Raw genomic sequence first — 24,559 nt, forward strand, 5'->3', positions numbered from 1 at the left:
AAAAAAGAATTAACTAAACCGATCAAATTTAACAAACCAAATAAAACCCCAAAACGAACAGAATATATACTTTATTTTGATAGATTTCAGAATAATAAAGACATTTTAAAATTTAAATTTATAGATATATTTATATATTTTTACTGCAATGTTATTTATTCACATCACATTATGGACTCCTCCTTCAGATAATCTTTTTTGGAACTTCATAAACACAGTATCTCAAGTTTATGTAAGGAACTCAATTTAGTCTATAGCTATATTTGTCAAACTCAAGACGTTACTCAATTCAGACGCATCAATCTTTTGTCAACATCTTAAAACTTGCTGTATAAGTTATTTTCACCAAACTTTATTTCCTCCCACAATCTATACTCTGTCCCGAGTTTTTGCTTCCACCCTTTTTTTGCTTGATATTTCGATAATCATAGACACCTTTGTGCTCAAACTACGTGCATCCACTAATATGAAAAATGTCCAGATTATCTGTTTCGAAACGACCCCTCTACCGCGTCAGGTTTCAATACACATCCTAAAAAAGAAAGTCTACGGGGATTTAGCATTGCATCAGCCATTATAAAGCCCAGATGATAACGCTGAAAAATTACGCGAGGTATCCCGAATACATCCGAATGGAGAAAAGATGAAAACATTTCCCATTATAAATCTCCGTAAGAATTTTTTTTTTATATATATGTTTTTTATTTTGACATTTTCAATTCACAATTGCATATAAACCTGTCATTGGTATAATAGCTAGTGAAATTACAATTTCAAAAAAAAAATTGTCATTAGCTAGTGTTTAATATACATATAGAAATATATATGCATATAAATATACAATTAGTGAAAATTATAGGGGAGAAAGTTTAGAAGAAATTTGTTTTCGTTCCTGTGAACTTTTATGAGTGAAAAATGATAATTGTTCAATGACGATATCTTGGATATATTCCCTTACATCGATTTCAACTGTATTTCTTTCACAGGTGTGTGTATTTTTATTAAACATCATAAAAAAGCGATGGAAGCAATAAATTGGAACAGACTATAGAGTTATTGATTGATTTTCATCATTTTTTTCAAAAACATTTCAAACAAAAAAGATCAAATGCATTTTTAGGTAACCTGAGTTTAGTATTGCTATCCGTTTTCGTCCGTCGTCGTGCGTTGTGCGTCGTCCGTCGTGTGTTAACAATTTTACATTTTTAACTTCTTCTTAAAACCTACAAGTCCAATTGTTACCAATTTTGATTATGGTAAGAAGAATCTAATTGTGACATTCATGGCTCTACCACCCCCGGGGCACCACAGATGGGGCCAAATATGCAAAAAAGCCAAATTAAAAAAAAATCTTCTTCTCTTCTCCCACACATATGAGAAAAAACTGGTTGCATGGTTATGATGTCTATGAAGCCCTCTACTTAAATTTTGAAATTCATGACCCCTTGGGTCAGGGGTTCTGGCTTTAGGGTGGGGCCAATATGGCCATATAGTAAAAATGTATTGAATCTTAGAAAATCTTCTTCTCTACTCCAATATATATTTGTTAAAAACTAAAAGCATGTCATGATGTCCATGAAGCCCATTACTAAAACAGTGTCAGGGGTTGAAGCTCTAGGGTGGGACAATTTGCCGTATAGTTAAATGTATTGAATCTTAAAAAATCGTCTTCTTTACTCCCATATGTATTTGTTAAAAACTAAATGCATGATTATAATCTCCATGAAGCCCTCAACCATAATTTTGAAATCCATGGCCCCTTGATCAGGGGTTCAGGCTTTAGGGTGGGGCCAATAAGGCCATAAAGTAAAAATGTATTACATCTTAGAAAATCTTCTTCTTTACTCCCATTTATATTTGTCAAAAACTAAATGTATGATTATAATGTTCATAAAGCCTTCTACAAAAATTGTGAAATTAATGACCCCTGTGTCAGGGGTTCGGGCTCTAGGGTGGGGCCAATATGGCCATATAATAAAAATGGATTAAATCTTAAAAAATCTTCTTCTTTACTCCAACACATGTGGACAAAAAACTGAATACATGGTTATTATGTCCGCTAACTCATCAAACAAATTTGTGAAATTCATGTCCCCTGGGTCAGGGGCTCAGGACGGGGGGGGGGGGGGTCCTGGAGTATGGCTTTTGACTCTAGGGCAGGGCCAAAATGGATGTATAGGTGCTAATGCATATAACGTTTAAAAATTATTTCTTTCTCTCATACACCTGAAAGGAAAACTGAATTCATGATTTTGTAGACCAGATCTTTAAGTTTTTCACCAAACGTATAGGTTTCATAGTTCTTTTTGAACGCTTTCAGGCAGGAAGGTGGTCGTCATTACAGATTTATAATTTTTTTCTACTCCAGAATGAAAACTAATTAAATGCATATATAAGACTCCTCGACAAGTTTGTGTATGGGTTATATGCTACTCAAGTGACCATGAAGGCCAAATGCCCTCCTGTTCTTGAATACGTGCTGATCTTATACTGTCATCTTGTCATATGGTCTTTTTTTTTAATATTTGATTTATATAAAAAACATATTAAGAACTTTTCACTTCAGTAGTTTAAATTGCAAAAACGTACCATGAAATTAACTATACAACTCCTGGTTTACATCATATAAAAAAATCTTTACATTGTTTTACGTGAATTTAAGTAATTTTAGTTATGCTATTATCTTAACTATAGAAGGATACGTCTCTAGGAAAGAAGGAACGTGAACATCAGTCCTTGTAAAGTCATAGCCAAGGGTTCTAACATCCTCCTCAAATCGGTTGATGTCGTACCTTGCACTTAGACAGTCCCCCTATATTGATATAGGATTAACATATAACCAGAACAGAATGCAATATGTTGTAATATCAACATTTTTCAGTGTCTTTATCTTTGATAACACTAAGAATCGATTTTGAAATATATAGTTCTATAAATTCAAATGACGTATTCTTGGCGCGCAAGCGGGGCTTGAAAAATTTAAAATCACATAAATGTGTCAATATTCTAATATCTAATCGTACAATTGCTGAAAATCATATAAATATAAGTAATAAGGAATCATTCTATGAATATATGAGGTGATAAAAAGATGATTAAATCTATCATTAAGCCCTTTGGTCTTAATTTGATTTGACCATGCCCCGACCAAAATTATCCCTCATTATATTTCTGAAAAGGATTCCTTATTCCTTAATTCAAGGCATATTTCCAATGATCTTTAAAAATCATTGCAAGAGACTAACCATGATATGTTGCTGCTAAGCCTTTTTATAGTAACTTTTAAGGGTATACATTTTATCCAATATAATTGAAAAAATCAATCTCTTATAAATAACATTTAAAGAAAAAAATGATATTTCAAACAAGGTGACGTCATAATAGACAGTCAGTCAAGGCAAGAACATGTTGATTTTCTTACGGGCGGCGGAATATCACCAAAGACCGTGTGAAGCTGAGGATATTTTGGAAATGAACTTTGCACAAAATTGAATTCGTGAATTCTTTGTTGCTGAGAAAATTACGGCGATCAGTTTTCAATTGTATTCGTAAATTTTGGTGTGTTTTTATCATATAACAAATAACTGTTCGCGACTTATAAACAAGGTGACGACATAATAGACAGTCAGTCAAGACCAGTAAACAACGGACGCGCAATGCGACGCGTTGCTATCATAACGGATATAGGGATTTGCGATTAACTGTGAAGTAAAATCAGGTAGAACATCTGTATGTTAATATTTTTACGCTTCGCGTCGGGCAATGTTTCGTCCCTGGGGAGCTAATATAATCAATGTTGCCCTCAACCCCAGTCAATATTTGTAGAATATAAATAATCAGAACTGCATATTTTGCACTGATAACAAATGATGCTGATGGCAATAGCTTACATTCCCATTATTAGTGTCAATCATGTTAAAGAATTATAGTCACGATTTTAAAAATGTTAGATTTTATTCTTTTAATTATAATATTTTCTTTGCTTACAATGTAAATTCAAGGTTATCCTAATTTGAATTTCAGTTCTTCAGTACCAAGTAGGATCCTTGATTATTTATTATAGGATACATGTAAATAAACAAGTATGTTGTATTATTTTGATGAAACGTGATATTATGATATATATATATATATATATATATATATATATATATATATATATATATATATATATATATATATATATATATATATATATATATATACATATACATATATATATATATATATATATATATATATATTAGAATTTGTTTACAAAAAGTGATACTAATGTTATTTCTAAATTCATTATGAAAACATATAGTGTTTGTAATTGTATTTATTTAAGTATTGTATTATGTATTCATCGAATTTTAATTTTTAAAAAACCCTACACACACATACATTACACATTATAAATAAGTGGAAATTGTATTTTGTGTGTAAAATCTGATTTCAATTTTTTTAAACTTAAATAATAGATGTCAGAGTAATTCAACTTTTTAAACATTAAACATAGGAATATTAAAACTTAAGTTAAAAGTAATCTGCTCATACGATGACTATGAACAATCATAATGCGATCAAACATAATTGAATTTGAATAATGATTTACTTTGGACAAATCTTTATGTATTTAAAGTTTACTTATTTGTCACGTTCATTATTAAAAGATCTTACCCTTGCTAAATATTTTCCACCGCTTTTCAAAATCTTCATGGAAAGCTCCAACACCTTAGAACTTGTTTTAAACTGATGTTCAAAGCCTGAAAATATTGAAGAATAGTTTGCATGTTCAGTTCTAAAAAAAACAGACAAATTGTTTCCACATGGTTTCCATTTGTTTCTAATATTTTGCAAAATACAACCGGCTTTTTTCAAAGAACTATATATGATATTAGTCAAATTTGGCCCCCAAAATTCGCTATTTTTAAAATGATTCAGGTACATTAATTTGTTGTGTTATTTTATAAAAAAGTTGACATGAAATATGTTTTTCACCAATTTATTTGATTTATATGCACTCACTGGCAGTATATGACGTCATAAGTGACGCTATTTTAATAATTTAATCAAAATCAATCAAAAGTTGACATTTTTCTTATGTTTTTTCGAATGGGAAATACTGAGCGACTCTTTGAACAAGAATGAACTTTTTGTCACTTAAAACTATTGGATAGATATATCTTTGGCGAAAATATTTTGTTTGTTCAAGCAGTCGCTCAATGTTTCCTTAAAGTAAAACTACCTAAAAACAAGCCGTTTTATTCCAAAAAATGAGAAAATGGCGGGAAAAGGTAAACTTTATGATGTCATATTTTTAAATTGTGGATACTAAAATCAAAATGAAAATTATGAAAAAACTTCAAATGTATCTTTGTACAAATAAAACGAAGAATTACAGTAAAATGACAATGTTCATTTTAGGGGGCCATTTTAGGCTCAAACCATATATAGTCCTTTAATTATTCTATCTCAAAAAAAGATTGATCACGCCACCTGTCGATACAGTTATTTAGTGTTCTCGTATAATAAATACCCCATACTTAATAATTTTTAATTAGGGTTTAATTGGGTAGAAGATAATTATATTTTCTCATTACAAGAAAAATGAATAAATGCAGGTGCCTGTGGTAAAGACAGAAAGATCATCACTATTATAATAACTTTACGTCTTCAGATGTGACTGTAAAAGATGACAATTAAACATGAACTTTTAAGTCTATTGAGATTCGCACAGTTATTTCTAAATTGAAACTGGTACAATGTCTATGTATATTATTAATAATCTTAATAAATTACAGGTTTTACTCACTGTGTTTTTCGCTGTCCACAATATCTTCCGTGAGGTCGTTAATGACATAATCATATGCTGTTCCCGTATTAAGGGCCTCCTTGAGCTCAAGCACACAATCACATATTTTTATCTGTGATAATTAAAAATTCCATAAAAATAAACCCGTGAGTTTGTATGAACTCATCTTTCACCAAACTTGTCGCTTCTGGTTAAAACACACACACACACACATGCGCACGCACAGTACCCACTTACAGCAAATGCAGCAGCATCAATAAACAATTAAAAAATTAATTATAGGAAAGACCAGTACAATCTTCACTCGGAAAAAAATAATTTGCAACAAGGTAGATTGACTGTATAAAATACATGCATTCATTTTGTTTCCAGTATGTTTGTTTTTTCTCATCATTTTTCACTGTATGTGTTTGAGACACATCGCTTTCATTAGGACTATCACTTTAAATAATCAAAGTACTGAAGTACTGACGGGAGTTGATTTTATCGATTATCCTTTATTTTAAAATCAACTTATCTTGCGTGGCAATTAGTTTCTAGTCTGTATTTAAATTACGCACTTTTTTATAATATGAATTCTAATTAGACTTTTCAGACAAGAATTTAAAGAAAGCCCATGTGAATCATGTTGTGTAATATTTAAAGATAGATTTCAACTACTAGTATGTATTAGTTATGGAAACAATTCTAAAAATTGTATGGATCCAAGCACTATTGATATCGAACTCTAGTCTCGTTTAACTAAACGCTCCACTGTCTCCGTTAATATCCGACAAGCAAGAGAGCCTCCTCTCTGCTTGTCGCAGATTTACAGAGACAGCCGAGCGTCTGGTTGAACGAGACTATATTAACTCTGGCGTAGGAATACAGGAGACTACAAAAATATCTAAATTGTTCGTAGTATATTAAATTTGACTATTTTCAAAGTGTTTATAGATAAGTTTCCTTGAAAAACAATGCTTCAGCATACATTACATCGAATTTTTCTATTATATTCAAGAACTAAGACTTGTCAGCGGTGTTGATTTGTGATTAGGTCCAAACACTGATTCACTTTCGGTTTGCCAGAGTGACTGCATAGGAGAGTTGAATAAAATCAACTCCCAAAAAAATGACTGGACATGAGGTTTGTATCCGTAATATTGTGCATAGACTTCTTCTTGCGTTTCAAGAAGTTTCATATACCTTAAAGTTTGCGCCATCCAGTTTTTCGAGAGTTTTCCCACAAACACGTTTCATATGTTTATTGCAAGCTTTGATAACTTCTTCGTCTATCTACAATTAATTTACAAAATTGGCTAAATGCCGTTCACATTTTCATTGCATTCAAAATTTTGGATTTTATCTCATAACGTTTATCATGTAAATTATGCGTTACCTTTCTTTATCACATTGTAAAATTATTATTAAAAACCTTACTTCCGCCATGAGAACATAAGCGGGTGACATTTTGAGAAGCTCGTGAAGGACCCCGCCGTCTCCACCACCCAATATCAGGACGGTTTTATCCTTGAATTCATTTCTTCCAATTCCCAGTAGAGTTTCTGTGTAAACCAAGTCACTTTCACCAAGCACTAAAAGAGAGGCACGACACTTAGTTATTTTGCTAGGAAAGTTACTGTTAAAGTATAGCAATTCTTAAAACAAAAGGCCAACGGGCCACATCGCTCACCTGAGGACCAATAGGTATGATAAAATCAGCTTAATGGAGTCATAATACAAACTATCTAGACAATGTACAATGATACATGTAGATCCTGTATTAATAAAATCCATTTTTCCCTTGATATTCTTATGTTTATAATCATTAGTCCCTTTTCTAACAGGATGATTTTATAGTCATATCATATGTTGAGTATTGCAGTTCTCAAAAATATCCTTAACAATAGTTTATATATGGGATATCAACGTACATCAAAATCTAAACCTTCTCGTGAAGCCAAAGAATTGTCCTGGGGCCAAAGTCTTAACAATTATGAAGAATCATCTGGCTGATTAGTTTCTGAGAAGATTTTTAAAGATTTACCCTATATATTCCTTTCATAAACTTTGACCCCCCATTGTGGCCCCACCCTACCCCTGGGGATCATGATTTTCACAACTTTGAATCTACACTACCTGAGGATGCTTTGACACAAGTTTCAGCTTTCCTGGCTGATTAGTTTCTGAGAAGAAGATTTTTAAAGATTTACTCTGTTTATTCCTATGTAAAACATCGACCTCCCATTCTGGCCCAAACCTACCCCCAGGGGTCATGATTTTCACAACTTTGAATCTACACTACCAGAGGATGGTTCCACACAAGTGTCAGCTTTCCTGGCTAATTAGTTTCTGAGAAGAAAATTTTTAAAGATTTACTCTATGTATTCATATGTTAAACTTCGATCCCCCATTGTGGCCCCATCCTACCCCCGGGGGTCATGATTTACACTACCTGGGGATGGTTCCACACAAGTTTCAGCTTTCCTGGCTAATTAATTTCTGAGAAGAAGATTTTTAAAGATTTACTCTATATATTCATTTGTTAAACTTTTACCCCCCATTGTGGCCCAACCCTCAGGTGAGCTAAAAAGGTTAAGTTTACAATACAATAAGTTGTTAAAGTTGGTTTCTGGAAGAACAGACTTTTAAAATTTTCTTAATAAATATTGACAAATTTTTTACTTTTTTAATCTTTAGTTTTTAAGATCTGTGTACAAACATAGAATTGTGAGCAAATCTCTGTATCTTGCTTATAATTCGAAGCTTAACACTCAAATATGGTTAGTAAATAAAAATTGTAAACAATTAAACACAAGAAACATGCACTACATGACTGTATAACAAATAAAGAACACTATTTAATTTATCGAAATGAATCATATATATACATGTATATGCCTACATATTTCCGTCAGCGATATCAAACTCTATTTAAACTGAATAAACTCGAGAAAATGCCGAGCATCTCAACAAAACCTATTGCAGTAATCTACCATTACGCAAAAGATAATGCCGAATTACCGATAGAATGAATTGTATTTCATTACCCCTACATCAGATTTTGCTTAATTTGCGCAGGTAAACAGTTAACTGTTTGAATTACCGAAGTCTCTGTTTGATTTGATACATAAAAATCACGATATACAGACGATAGTTTCCAGGTTACAAAGCATAAATAATGAAAACGAAACGAAGATCAGAAAAAGCTAATACCAACGTCATGTGTGAAAACTGTCAACGCATTGAAATATTTAGCCTCAATTTACTTTTTTCGATTTACCAAAATCGGCACCAATATATTTTGCATGTTTCAAAATTTCCCTTCATACGCGAACTGTTGCACAACAAGCAAATTCATCATAGTCAGATCGACCCTTTTCGTATAATGTCATGGCTGCTTTAAACAAAGAACCTCGTTTCAGAAGTATGGAATACGAGATTTGGTAAAATGGGTATGCAAACCCGGGCCGTGGCAAAATAAAAGCCGGGGCAAATCGGCAATCGTCAATTCCAAATACGCATTATTTTGCAGCAATATTCACAGCGAATACAAATATACAAGTCCATCAAATATCCTGAAATTTTAATGAGATTGGCAGATTAATAACTGCCAATCTTTTGTTTTGCCCAGGCCAAGTCTTGCCTACCCATTTTACCGGATGCCGATCCCGAGGATATTAAACTGATTGAAACACGCCTTTCCTATATTATTATTTTTGTAATAACTCAGATTTGAAACAGTATTACCCCTTAATTTTTGCAATTTATATTTTCCTTCCCATAACGCTAATTTATGCTAAACTACGTTGAATTTGCCTCGGTGGTTCTTGAAAAGAACATTTTTAAAAATGCACCCCCCTTTTTCTACAGTTTCAAGGTTTTCTCCGCTTTGAATACAGATCGGACTTTTATTTCTGCAATTTATATTCGCCCTCCCATAAGGATGCTTTGTGCCAAATTTGGTTAAAATTGGATAAGCGGTTTTAGAGAAGTTCAAAATGTAAAAAGTTTACAGACGGACGGACGGACAGACGGACGGACGGACAGACGGACGACGGACAAAATGTGATCAGAATAGCTCACTTGAGCTTTCAGCTCAGGTGAGCTAATGACGTAAAAACATTTGCATGCGTAATTAATTAACGTTAAACCGTATTGATCTTCTGGGTATCTTAATTTATTATTTATTCTTTTGTAATTACGTTTCATGGAAATGTTGATCAATTTATAAAATACAATTATGAATTTATACATATTTATTGACATATCTACAAAAATATTGAATGTGTTTAATATTTTTATCGCTTATAAAACATTGAAAGCAAATTTTCAACACAAAACAATACCAAACAATTTACAACTGTAATGAACTGAAATATTTTAAACAAGTTTTTGAAAGTATAATGCGCTTTTGGTAAAGTATGTTTCCTGCTTTCTTTGTATAAACATTGCATTGCCTACTTACTAACTACATCATCGAGAAGCAGAACGTTTCCGAATTCTCTTGATTTTGCGATCTTGATATTCTGCCATTTACTGTCCGTTTCGAACACGATCTCTTCATAGTCCCTTTCTTGTAAACGGTTATCACCAGAATATGCGTATCTCCATGTGACATGAGGCCCTCTTCTTATTGGACATAATAGACTGTAATTTGAAAGGATAAAAAACCATTTCTAATTATATCTAAATAGAGACCTTTCCCTTCAACCCCTTCACTAACTATATTTCAATACTAAAGTGATAATACTTGCATACCTGTTACTAGCTTTAATAAACGTCCAAAGATGGTTTACAACTTTCTTTTCTACTTCTGAAATATACTAAAACCAAAATAATATGCATACAATTATTAACAGTTTACAAAGGTGTTTCGTACGGAAGCCCGTTGGTGCCACGTAGGAAAAATATTTTATCTGGCGGCCGCCAGATAATTATTTGGCGGCCGCCACTTATTATCTAGCGGCCGCCACATAATTTTCTGGCGGCTGCCACATAATTATTTGGCGGCCGCCAGATAAAACCTGGCTTCCTGATGCGCGCGCATGTTTTAATGGGAGCTTTTTAGGGAGTTGTGGATACACTCTAATTTATTAGTTTTATTAATTATTTCTGAAACTTGACATTAAATATCAATTGCAGAGCTTAAGGTTTTGAAAAACTGGTTGAGTTGAATGTATAGAAGACTTTGTTAGATAATTATGTGGCGGCCGCCAGAAAATTATGTGGCGGCCGCCAGATAAAACATTTTTTCCTATGTGGCACCAACGGGCTTCCGTAGTTTCGCAATATCTGTCGAAAAAATCATTGTTGTGTATTGTAAGTCTGTTATTTTATTTAAAAACATTGAACTTAAATTCACTTTGATTAACAAACCAAGAAATACAAATTTATCTTTTTATCTTTTTTATTACCTGTCGGTTATATGATATGAAAACGAAAAGCTGACGTGCATTTCCATAGAGCTATAATGAATGTCAAGTTCTACCAAACATTTTGTATGCCCTAGAACGTTTTACTCAAAGTGGTGTATTTTAGTCATTAAAAAAGGGTTTTTTTGCATTACACATTGAGTATGTTCATCTTATTAGCTGTAACTAAAACCAAGCATGTATTTAGTTTAAAAAATTCTGCTATCAAAATACATAAAAAATAATATTTGTTGTATTTTGATATTTAATTTATTACCATTTAATTTTAATTTTTTTCACTCAAAATTTTGCATTGGTATCCATAATTTTTTTAAACACTTTTTTTTTATAAATGAGATATAAAGGATGTTCTAAAATATCTAATACTGTTTTGAATGTCCATTACAGTTTTAAGGAAGAAATTTAGATTAAGTGGAACATACCGTATAATTATACAAGGGGTACAGTTTTATATTATATATAGGTTAAGTGCAGTTTGTGTGCTTAACATAGAAGAGCTGGGAATTTAAATATTAGCATCAAAATAGCAGAATCACCTCCTTTTGCAGGAACAAAAAATATAGTTTTTTTGACCAATTGCCATCGCACCCTGTTTTACACTTCTGTTTGGTTCCTCTTCACATTTAATTCATTTAGCAGCTCTAATAATTAAGATTTTATGGATTTATGTAATAACTTGATCATTTCATAACATTAAATGAAAGATTTCCAACCATTGGTTTACGCCATGGTAATGAGTAGCACATCAGTAAATCATCATCTGGGCTCAGCTTTAAAGGAAATGAAACTTTCTTCAATTTTGTTTCAAACCACACAACCATTCTTGATGTGTTAAGAATACATTTTTCATACTTTGATCTACTATCATTCACAGTTATGTTATTTTGTATATCATTGAACACACTTTTCGCTAACATATTGGGCAGATTCAGATGATCAGTTCAAAAACCTGGACAAAACAGAGATCTTGATTTTCCTTGAATGTTGTCCATAGTTGTCCTTAGTTCTTTTTTTCACTATATATGCCTGAATGATGAGATCTTTAATTCTTTGCTACTCTTCTACTCCAAAAAATTATGTGTCTGCAAAATCCAGTTCATCATAGAACAGATCACAATTCCAAGTGAACTAGTAGCTCGATTTTGTAGCCATTTGGTAAAGATAGGGCAACATGAGAAACTCAATACCAATTTTATGACGTATTTTCTTTTCTTTTTTTAGTAGATGTTTTCCCGTACATTACAAATGTTATAAAATTTTAGTCACTGGAGATTAGAATGAAATCTTATTAAAGAGTTTACCTTATCGGAGAAAAGTTTTATGAAGTTTTTAAATAGTATAAGAATTTATGGATCACCCTGTACATGTCCACTAAAACGTTATGGGCTGATGTAAACAAATTTGTCCATATTTCTATAAATCAAATTGTTTGGAACGTTTTTTTCCGCTTGCGTCAATTATTTCCTTGTTGAGCATTTGGATGGATAATGAAGAGGAAAACAGTCGCTGGGATACATAGCAATACCTTGTCAGAGAAGGGTTCAGACAGCGGTTTCAATTGATCAACATTGTCCACGACAAAAGTGATGTCCACAGTCAGATAGGCAAAGTGATACAAATGAATAACCACGTGACTAAAAGTATAAAAATAATTGTATGCTTGAACGCAGAATATGAAACTGGTCGCTTGTTGTATGTTACACATACACTATTTAGAATTAGACTTACAATGGGCTGTAAGATATTTAGCTTTGCTTCGTAGCAAATTTATCATAATGACTAAAAAATAAATAAATAAAACGAAACAATTGCATTACTACTGATGAAAAATCCAAAAAATCGTCGGCCGTCTTGAGTATAAATGTTCTAACCTTACTATCATCTACGAACCTTCCATTATCAGAAGTGGCCGTTATCAATTTGTCTCCCCTCTCGCCACAGTCGAACACTTCCTGAAGTTTGAATTTGCCTTCGAAACAAACGTTTGGTAGCGATTGGTACAGTTCATGGGCCTCTACAAGGAATAGACGGTATTGTGTGTTAGGTTTCATAACATTCTGACAATAACATGCATATTTTTCTGTTTTGAATGAATGGTTTCTATAGGATCACACTATTTCTTTAAAAAGTAATTATTGAATCGAACGAAGTATCCTATACTACAGATTATTAATCAATAAATAATAACTTGAATTTATTGTTACTTAACGAACATTTATCACATTTAAACACATATGAATGCAATTAAAAGTTGGAGAATAACTTTTAAGATGCATGAGTATTTATTTTCCCTTTGAAAATAAGGGAAATAAAGTATTTGTAAAACAAATGCTTATACATAAATAGTAAAAATTCCCGGTAAAAAATGTTTTTTTAAACAATGAAATTGAATTTAGAACAGTCTAAACATTTATGCCATTTTATGAAAAAAGAAATTCACACACGATAAACTTAAACCATTTAGGTTTCTCTCCATCTTCACAAAATGGCTAACAAAGATAAATGAAATTACATTCGTACTATGGAATGTTTATCATAGAGATAAACTATAGTGGCCCCTCTCTCTCACCTTTGGAATTGAATGTCTTCTGATCGAGTGTAAAACTCATCATAACTGTTGCTGTACCCATAATGAATGCTGTCTCTCTGTCAACTAAGTTAAACAGATGTATGTTATTGTAAATTACAGTAAATAAACGAAAAAAAACAATATTTTCAAATTTTATACAATATCTATGTTAACCACAACGATAGGGATGTAAAGGAACGAGAAATACAAATGGAAATTATTTGACATGATTTAAACAACCCTTTATTTATACAGCCCTATATTCATATTAAAAACTAAATAGTTTTTCCTCCACATAAGCAAACACTATTATATATTACTATCAAAATCTCATACGACAACAAAACTAAATGAAAGAAATAAAAGCAAAACATAACTTACAATTATAACTTACTTAACTGAATGGATTGGGAACGATTGAAATTACATGTTTTTTTGTTTATTCGGCAACTTTTTTTAGGTTTGTGAATCATTTTTTTTCTTCGTCTAGTACAAAAGGTATAGATTTCGGTAGATCAATTTTGCCAGCAGATTTTAATCTCTGCGAATACGTTACATAATAAAGACGGAGTCCAAGAAAAAGCAAGTTGTTCGAAGTAGATAGAGGAAAGACATTGATCGTATTAGTATGCATAAATGTTTCCAGTGAATTTGCATTGTCAATTTTTGTCATGTTATACATACTTTTTAAGGTAGGTTTATTGTCTATATTTAATCAGGTTTGTAGGTGTAAATTCATTATTTTTAACTGATGTAGAAAATCGTGGGGACATAAATCTTTTTAAGGGGGAGTAAGGTCATGTTTCAGATTTTTCTCTGATTTTAAATGATACCCTTGTAATGGGAATTTTAACACATCTATGTGTATTAACTTGTGTACACTTTTAAAACATCATTATTGTCTAGAGTATCTAATAATTTTACGCATACTTTAGGTACCATATATATTCTTTTTCTCAGGTTCATGTTACTGTTAAATACATGTTGTGATATTGTGCAACTTTCATTTTCACGTACCTGTATGTATCTTTGTTGACTGTTAACTAAAGAATTCCTATTCTGATTGACAAGTGTTATGGCATATTTAGACCGTTATGTATTGCATTTTCTCGCTTCTTTATTGTCATCGTGCTTTTCGTTTATTAATATGGCATTGTGGAATATGTGTGCACTTCCAGGTTGTTTTTTTTTCTTGATCCGCCGTTCGGATCTTTCCACCCTCCGATATTTTACAGGTGAAGAAAATAACTCATTTTAAGGTAACTAATTAAATGATAAATTTTGTGTGAATGAAAGCTATATATATATATATATATATATATATATATATATATATATATATATATATATATATATATATATATATATATATATATTTATATTTATATATATATATGATATCCGCGCCACACTCGATCAAAATCACTCAGTCGGAAACAAAACAACATCGACTTTCGATTCGAGGCATAACTCCCTTGCTTATGACATCAATATGACCAAATCGCCTTATATAACTCTGTAGTAAATACAAATATCCATGTCCGTTTGCTGTAGATAAAAAGAAAAAACTGTAAAATTACCCTAGTCGGTGGGCCTGTGTGACGTCATAAATCCACAAAATCAAGAACGATAAGCGGGGAACAATTTTTTACGGGTGCTGAGTTTTCACGGTTATTTCTCAGTAATGCAAAAGCAAAAACCAAAAAAACAAAAATAAAATTAATAAAAAATAATAATCTTACCACATGTATTTTAACGTTCATTTATACCAAATTTTGAGTCTATGAAAGAAAAAGTGTTTATCGTTTCATATGACCTTAAATGTTTCTTTTCGGGGTTTTCCTAAATTTTGGTAAATATTAATTTTATTATCACAATTAAAGGACAATTATTAGTGATAATATGTCTTTGTAATGTATGAAACTTAAATTTTTTGTTTGTTCGTCAATTGCTGATATTGATATCTGAATGAGGTGGCCATTGCTTGCTATATCGCTACATATGCATGCATTCAATTTACTTTAGATTCGCTAGTAATCTTTGCTAGTGAATATCAATAATTGCAAACAACTTGTTTTATCTGTACGTGAAAAAAATATAACCCTTTGATATGTACGTAATTTTAAGTGCAGCTGATTTAATACAAATTAAGATATACACTATTAGTTGCAGTTTTTTTTTTTACAAAAAGTAGACAACTGTATCATTTTACAAATAAAACAATGATTTTCGTGGATTTTGTTATTGAGTTGATCCACGAGTTTTAATGTTCCTTAAAGTTAAATATATTATGACATTTTGTATCAAAACGACCATATGATACTGTATTGTTCTTTAATCCACAAAATTTAATGCCAATATATAATTTAACTTTTTTGTATGTTTACTCAATCGATTTGATAAATTTAAGAATAATGGTAAAAATAATGGTAAAAAGTTAAATATATTATGACATTTTGTATCAAAACGACCATATGATACTGTATTGTTCTTTAATCCACAAAATTTAATGCCAATATATAATTTAACTTTTTTGTATGTTTACTCAATCGATTTGATAAATTTAAGAATAATGGTAAAACCATTCGAAATCCCAGTATTTTTTTACTTGCAATTTTTTAAATGAACTATAATTCATGTTAATTTATATATCAAGCGTTTTATGTGTGTATTTAAAACGATTTTGTATCATTAACAATACACGTTTATTTAATTCTACGTTATTAATATAAACTTCATGTTTATATTGAAAATAGTTTTCATTTGTATGACTTTAATCACTAAATGGAAAAATAAATGCTACTCACCAAGAGGTATAGAAAACAAAATACACAAAATTAATTACATGTACATATAAGTACGGGGGTGATAACCGCGACTTTCACAGAAGCTTTAATAAGGTTCCCGGATATGGTAATGTACTATTATGCTCATTAATCCTACTCTTATAAACCAGAAGTTATTGATTAAAATCACGGATATGTAGTGTCCGTACAGTGTCGCGTTGAACATACTCCGGTGCGAATGGCATGAACATATATATGCAATAATTAAAAACCTTTGCGTTAAATTACAGGCAAAATTGTAAATTGATATGTTTTGTTAAGTCTGTTTATCTTGGTGAATTTGAAATCCATGTATAACACTACACGTTAACATTAGTAATTGCCTTTAATATACATGTTTATGACTTAAAATAAGTAAAGCTACTCATCAATGAGGCTCAGACCTAAAAGTACAATACAGTTGAACTTAAATATCTCAAACACCGATATCTCGAATACAATGGATATGTCAAAGTGATTTGTAAGTCCTAAGTTTAAGTAATATACCCTTGATAACCCGAATACTTGGATGTTTCGAAGTTTATAACAAATCCCATCTAATTCGAGATAACAAGGTTTAGCTGCAATTATTATTATTATTGGAGTGAGTTTTACATCTCTTCTTCAAGTCTGAAGCTAGAGTTACCGAACTAAACAATCACTTTGTAGATTTTAATCGTAACGCCTTTTACAAGAGGTTCCCGGATTATATCATACGCAACAACTGTTTCTCAATTTTTCTTTAAAAATATTATTAAATAAGATCATGGACATGTATTTCGTCGTCCTTAATACGTTATCCGGTAACTAAGACAATCAGACACGGATAAGTGACAAACTACTCGTAATCAAATTACAGACCAAAACGTAATTTTAATCTTTTACTTCGTGTTATTCAAGCATTGAATCATTATTTTTTGAAAGATGTTGTCTCATAACTGCAACGGTGTGTGCATACAAATTGAATAACGCGCGCAAGCGCGTTATGAAAATTTATTTGCACACACCGTTGCAGTTATGAGACAACATCTTTCAAAAAATAATGATTCAATGCTTATATTTACGTTTTTTAACATTTTTTCCCTTTCTGCAAATATATTTATTTTTAAAAATCTCTGCCTTATTCAATGAGTAATGCGCAATTAACGGAAGAGCCATTGGAACAGTCGAATTATGCTGACAGAAATAGTCCACAGCGTTTTAAATCATTGTAACACAATTTTACTTTTCATTGTGTAATCCGATGAATTAACTTTTAGTATACTAAAACAATAATCAACTGAAGTCATTTAACTCTTAGAAAATATTCACAACAATGAAATATTAATCAGCGTAAGCATAATATCAGGTCGAAATCCGGTTTGAAGTCGCGAGGAGAGTCAGTCATGTTCTTTGAGAAATACTGAATGTATTCATACGAACCAGATTTCTGTGTTATGCATGAATATCACTCAAATCAATCAATGCAATTTAATAGGGGAAAAGAAAGTGAATGTAAATATTATCCTTTTAATATACAGGCGCATTGAAATTCTGTGAGATTCGTTATTTAATCTTTGCTAGTCGATATTAATCGTTGCAAACATCTTGTTACATATATATGTTAAGAAAATGTAGCCCCTTTGATTTTACATAATGTTGAGAGAAACGGAATAAATAACAAATTAACTCGTACACTGTTGATCGCAATTTATTCAACAAAGGGTTGTCAACTCTAATAGTACAAATAAATCTTTTTGGTGTGCTCTTACAGCTATACACGCTAAGATATTCGTCAATTATGAATGAAAGTGAGAACACGTTTTTGTTCACTTATTAAAGTACCCATATGCTCTAAATAACAGTTCTTAATTTAATCCGTTAAAAAGAGAAAAAAAAATTACGAAAGTAATGCCTACTTTACAATATCAATATATCATGTAACATCGATAGCTAACTTTAGACTAATAAAACAAAAATGGTTTGAGGGTTAACACCTTCATTATTGCTATGAGAGAGAAAGGTATTTTTTTTTTATCTTTAATACAAAGATGTAGTTGCGACGTTTAAATACGTTAAAATCCAGTGTATTTTATTTCATCTAGATTTTAATTAAGTGCTAGGTTTGTAGACGTTTATCTTCATATGTTTACATTTTCCAGTGTCTTCGCCTGTGATAACACAACGTATCGATTTTGTACTATATAACCCATAATACAAATGACGCCAAATCGAGGCGCCAGCGGGGTTTGCTTATCTATCATTTAAATATATAATGGTACGCCAGTGGCGTAGCTAGACCAGAATCGAAGTGCATGCTTAAAATGTTAGTGGGTCTAGGACGAAGCCTGGTGGGGGCCCAGGGGGCGAAGGCCCCGGAAGCTCATGAATTCTGACGATTTTTAACACTAACAATCATCGCAGAAATTGAAAGGAATGCTCACTATTTAAGCATTTTTAGGCACTTAAAATTGTTTTGGTTATAGTTTAGGCATAAAATCACAAAACTTATTAAAAGCTTATCAAAGGAAGAAAAAACTTTTGAATATCTCAATAAAGCTGTGATATTCTATTGGGGGGGATTTAAAATAATGTGCTTTATTAGGTACATGCATTGAGTACTGTTATTTAATAATTATGATACTGTAAGACCACATTGCGTGTCTATATTTGGTACTTAAGACGTCTTTGTTTAGCATTGATTCCGGATAAAGTAGGACCGGGTGACGGAAACCGTTGAAGAGATAACAAAGTATGGACCTTAATACTTGAATTTTTTTTCTTTATTTATTTTTTTACTGAGTTTCTTCCTTCCCCCCCCCCCAAATGATGTGCATGCTCAGGCATATAAGCATACATGGTAGCTACGCCACTGTACGCTGGCTTAAAATTATATAAGTAATAAGGAATCATTCTTTGAATATTATGAGATGATAATTTCGGTCGGGCTTTATTGGATTTGATCACGCCCCGACCGATATTATCACCGCATAATACTCAAAGAATGATTCCTTATAAAGATGTGGTGTTTAGTTGTTTTTTTGTCCTGAAGGAGGGACAATATGTTTCTTTATTGTTCGTGTCGTGGTATATATATATATATATACGTCATATGGCAATGTTAGATAGAATTGGCGCAATCTGATTTAGGTTATTTGATCTTATACGCTCACGAGTACAATAACAAATCAAAACAGCTGATTTTAATCACATTGGATTGGGAAATAAACAATCCCTGCACCAATATAACTAGGATACCAACATTCTTAAACATTACAATTTGGTTACTTTTTACTGTTGTTTTCATACATTTTAAAGTAAAAGAAATCACTGAAGCAGAAATACAAAAAAAATATGGAAAGAGAAATTCATGTAAATTTACGGCATTTCCAACAAAGTGTTCAATAGTCAACATTATAACATTTGGAACAATTTCGTTGGAAATCAGGATGGTAACTGCAATTATTTTAAATCTCAAAACAACTGTTATAGCTTTTAATCTATATGCAACAACATTCATAAGGTAGAATTATTTAGCCAAGGTCTCGTTAAATGGATAAAAATCTTGAAAAATATAGTAACTTGTATACATATTTATTATTTTGATTGCCCCATGGCGGGGCACCCCGTACATGGAAGGGGTAAATTAAATTAAAAGGGACTTCATTACAGGACGCTTAACGAAGGGGAAAGTTGTTTTTGTCCTTTTGATCTTTAAAATGACCCCGCAAAGAGAAACAACTTAATACACTGTTTGTAGATTGGTCTATTTTTCAGGGTGTTTTTTGTTTTTGTTTGTTTGTTTTTTTTAATTCATTGCAATTTTTTTTAATTCATTGTAATACATTTTGCTCCGAAAAAATTCTAAATATCTAAATATAGTTTGTTGCAAGTCTAATTTTAAATATTGTCATGTAAAATGTACAACAAGCATAACAAATCTTAGTTATTTTTTATACTTTTAGTCATCTGGTAAATCATCTGTATCACTTTGCCTTTCTGACTGTGGACAGCACTTTTGTCGTAGAGGATATCAATCTATTGAAACTGTGGTCCACTTGTTATAAGAGCATGGTTTGGAGTTACAATTTTCAATTTTACGCTTATAGTGTTTCAATATTAACGTATTCTAAATATTCGATCAAAAATGGTGACTTCTAGTTCTGCATCTTTACTAGTAATTGACTAGTTACCGGCTATAAAAGTTTTGATTTATTTTTATCGTATTATATTTATATCTGAATATTCTCCATTATTTTGACAGTGTAAATGACTAATTCCCAATCCTCTCTCTGTTGAGCAATTAGTATACAAAACATAGTAGGACTATTTCACCTGCTTCTTAGTACACCCCGTTTTCACTGATTAATGACAAATCATTGACCCAGCTATCGGCTACGTAATTATAACGATAAATGAATCAAATATTCAATTAATTTTTTTAATTTATTCAATGATAACTAAATGCATATCGTATAATATAAAGAAGTCTGCAAGCTATATAATACTCTATAGGTCTTATATTATTACTGCATTGAACAAATTGTCTAGGTACGAAGGTATTTAAATTTCAGCATACGTGTACAATGGCGGAAACTTCACTGTATCACAAATCCCATTTTGAGGATGATGGTTAATTTCATTCATTTTTGGCATCGTTATATACCAAATTGAATGAAACATAGTAACTTTTTAACAGGTTACAAGCTAAGAAAGTCTACTTGCTGCTACCTGCTGGAAGTTAAAGTAGGTAAATTAACAAGTTTCTCTTACATATTTATTACAAGTCCTTACATGCAATGCGGTGGATATATGACGAACTAGATACCGTATATCGGATTAACGTGTTCTATCTACCTGAACTCGTGATTCAGCCGATTACTGGTCCAGAACAGGTATTATTACTCGACGACTTACATTCCATTTTTGAATTATTATGAGGAATACCTTTAAGCATTGCGTGCACCGAAAACTAAAACTTAAAAAAATATTCAGCAAAGTGGCCATGTCCATTAAAATAGCGGTCAATCCCGACAACTGTTTGTAAAACTTCAATCATCAGAAGTGGCAGTTATCATTTTGTCTCCGCTTCCGCCACTGTTACAAATTGTCTGTAGGTCGGCATTGCCCTTGAAACAAACGTTTGGTAGCGATTTGTACGATTGATGGGCCTCTATTCAAGTATGCGGTGTTATGGTTTTAACATTCACAGTGTTTATCTTCTCTTTCTGAATGATCCCTATCAAATCAACACTTCGAGCATCTAAACAAATTCTCTCTCTCTCTCTCTCTCTCTCTCTCTCTCTCTCTCTCTCTCTCTCTCTCTCTCTCTCTCTCTCTCTCTCTCTCACCTTTAGAATTGAATGTTTCCTCATCGAGTGTAAAACTCATCAGGACAGCAGCAGTTCCCATTTTAAACATCATCTTCATTGTAAATGGCAGTAAATGACACGTATTTTTATGTATTACCTTTGCTTTTTAAAACGATATATTTGCATATCCATTGTCATTTCCCACTATAAATCCACACCGAGGAGAACATTTAATTTTCTATAATTGCCAATGCTCTTTTTATATCCGCTATATAGTTTTTTTGGTGACGTGTCATTGAGCAGGTCGGACGTGTCGATTTTTGCTCTGTGGTTTTTTGACTTTCTTCCCTGGAAATAGGCGTCTTGTCTTTGTGATGGACTTTTCCAGGAGGTTTTTCAGTGTATATAAAGTTGTGCGCTGTGCATTGTGCATTGTGAAACCTGCATAAGTGCAGTTTCATTTTGTGTAAATAAGTTTTTATATACTGTATATAAGTTCTACACTGTGAGTGTGATTATTACTCACCTGTCAACTAACACTACCTGTGTCTACCTGCGTCTACCTGTGTTCTTTGTAGCATGGCAAATACCCAGTCAGAGAATACGAGTTCATCTGACGAGGTTGACCGCACTAGTAAACCATGTAGTGTTTGCGAATTTACCTCGGGATCGAGATTGCCATAATTGTGTTGTTGAACTTTCTAGATAAACATGTATTTTTGAATTCCCAGGTGTTCTGGTGATTTATTCCCGTATTTACCAAGATATTACAGTGGCGACGAGGTGGAGCATTTTCGACTTATTTCGGATCAAGAGGACACTTGAATCATAAGCGAAATGACGAATATCGGAAAGCTTGGTGAATTTCTGGAGGGAAAGGAATCTTTCGTAAATTATGCGGAGAGGATGGAACAGTTTTTCGACGCGAACGAGGTAAAAGATGAAAAAAAAGTGGCAGTGCTTTTATCAGTGATTGGACCCGCAACCTATGGAATTCTTAAGAACTTGTTACAGCCACAACTGCCGAAAAACACTTCGTTTGAGAACATTATTGGTGCTTTGAAAAACTACTATATGCCTAAACCGTTAGTCATCTCTGAAAGATTTAAATTTAATAAAAGAAACCAGAAGGAAGGGGAAACGGTGAATGAGTACGTATGTGAACTGAAAAAACTTTCGTCAGACTGTGAATTTGGTGACTTTCTTAAGGAGGCTCTGAGGGATCGGTTGGTTTGCGGACTCAAATCAGAGGCCATACAGAAGAAGATAAGGATACTCAATCATTCGCAGGAAATAAAGAGTCGGTTCACTTCATGAATTCGAAACCTGGACAGAGAGGAAAACCGACATCAGCAGGACATAAGAAGCCAGGATATCGCGGTGGAGAGAAGCACTATTTGGATGCTGGTAAACACAGAAACTCTATTAAATGCTACAAATGTGGGAAACCTGGACACATAGCTAAACATTGTAAAGTCCAGGGAAAAGTTTATTTGAAACAAGATAAGACTACCCATTATGTACAGGACAGTGATGAGGAGGAGGATCTGTCAATTTATTCCGTACACAGCACATGCGAGGTCGACAAAGACAAGAGCTAATCAATTGGACTAAGTATCAATGGGTCAATAGTGCAATTTCAGTTAGATACAGGGAGTGCTCGTACAATCATGAATGAACACACTTATCAGAAAATGCTTACCGGCTGTAAGCTAAAGAAATCAACAATCGTGCTAAGATCGTACACGAAGGAGATCATTCCCATTCTTGGTGAATGTAGTGTGACTGTTGTATATGGAGAGCAGCATCTGACGAATATGTCTTTGCTAGTCATAAAAGGGAGTCAGTCGTGCTTGCTGGGGAGAGACTGGTTATCAAAAATTCAGATTGACTGGAAGGAAATTTTCATGGTGACGTAGGACAGAATTGAACACTTGACAAAGGAGTATGCTGATCTGTTTGAGGAGAACCAAAATCCAATCAAGCATTTCAGAGCAAGCATAAAACTGAAGGAGGAATGTTCACCAATATTTTGCAAGGCAAGACCTGTGCCTTATGCTTTGAGAGACAAAGTTGAAGGAGAGCTCAAGAAACTACAGGAGAAAGGAGTTATCTATCCAGTCAAACACAGTGAATGGGCTGCCCCCATTGTCGTTGTGCCAAAGGCGGACAAGTCCGTGCGTTTATGTGGAGATTACAAAGTGACTGTCAACCGAGTGATCAGTGAAGAGCAGTACCCCCTACCAAACACTGATGACATGTTTGCGTCCCTTGCAGGAGGTCAGAAGTTCACAAAACTGGACTTAAGACAGGCATACTCACAGGTAGAGCTGGAGAGTGACTCAGAGGAGTACCTTACGATAAACACGCATCATGGACTATTTCGCTACCGAAGACTTGCGTATGGAGTAAGCTCCGCTAGCGCCATATTTCAGGCAATCATGGACAAGATCCTGTCAGGACTACCACAAGTAGTGTGTCGAATTGATGACATTTTGATCACAGCTCCCGATGATGAAACCCATTTTAAGACTGTTAAGGAGGTATTTCATCGCTTGCGCCAGTACAACATGACACTGCGGCAGGACAAGTGCATCTTCATGGCAGATCAGGTCGTGTACATGGGATTCATGGTGGACAAACACGGGATACATCCCACAGAT

The 24,559-nt window shown here is 32.7% G+C and overlaps 1 protein-coding gene across 4 annotated transcripts; it reads right to left on the reverse strand.

The window, feature by feature from the left end:
- Positions 1 to 65: 65 nt before the first annotated feature.
- On the reverse strand, positions 66 to 22,773 carry LOC105339339 (spermine synthase). Of its 4 annotated transcripts, XR_010712856.1 has the most exons (13): positions 21,936 to 22,773; positions 13,781 to 13,864; positions 13,102 to 13,225; positions 12,737 to 12,845; positions 10,538 to 10,602; positions 10,245 to 10,426; positions 7,217 to 7,371; positions 6,983 to 7,072; positions 5,798 to 5,909; positions 4,663 to 4,748; positions 3,988 to 4,045; positions 2,703 to 2,812; positions 196 to 221 (listed from the first exon to the last, which is right to left on the reverse strand). XR_010712856.1 is itself a non-coding variant. In XM_066081425.1 (12 exons), the coding sequence occupies exons 1-12, from the start codon at positions 22,012 to 22,014 to the stop codon at positions 185 to 187; spliced, it is 1,233 nt and encodes a 410-aa protein (XP_065937497.1). In that variant the 5' UTR covers positions 22,015 to 22,773; the 3' UTR covers positions 66 to 184. The 4 variants fall into 4 exon arrangements, 3 of the variants coding, with proteins under 3 accessions (XP_065937497.1, XP_065937498.1, XP_065937499.1); XM_066081425.1 differs by lacking the exon at positions 3,988 to 4,045 and having other exon boundaries at positions 66 to 221; XM_066081426.1 differs by lacking the exons at positions 3,988 to 4,045; positions 21,936 to 22,773 and adding an exon at positions 16,588 to 16,687 and having other exon boundaries at positions 66 to 221.
- Between the last annotated feature and the right edge of the window lie 1,786 nt (positions 22,774 to 24,559).

This window comes from Magallana gigas, chromosome 4 (genome assembly GCF_963853765.1).
Source record: "Magallana gigas chromosome 4, xbMagGiga1.1, whole genome shotgun sequence".
In the NCBI taxonomy this organism is placed as follows: Eukaryota; Metazoa; Mollusca; class Bivalvia; order Ostreida; family Ostreidae; genus Magallana; species Magallana gigas.

Excerpts from the sequence above, each read along its gene's own strand:
- LOC105339339 (XM_066081425.1), bottom strand. The coding sequence starts at position 22,014 with ATGAAGATGATGTTTAAAATGGGAACTGCTGCTGTCCTGATGAGTTTT. Across the intron at positions 13,865-21,935 it reads GGAAACATTCAATTCTAAAG|TTGACAGAGAGACAGCATTC; the intron begins GTGAGAGAGAGA and ends TGTTTAACTTAG. Across the intron at positions 4,749-5,797 it reads TGTGGACAGCGAAAAACACA|GCTTTGAACATCAGTTTAAA; the intron begins GTGAGTAAAACC and ends CAATATTTTCAG.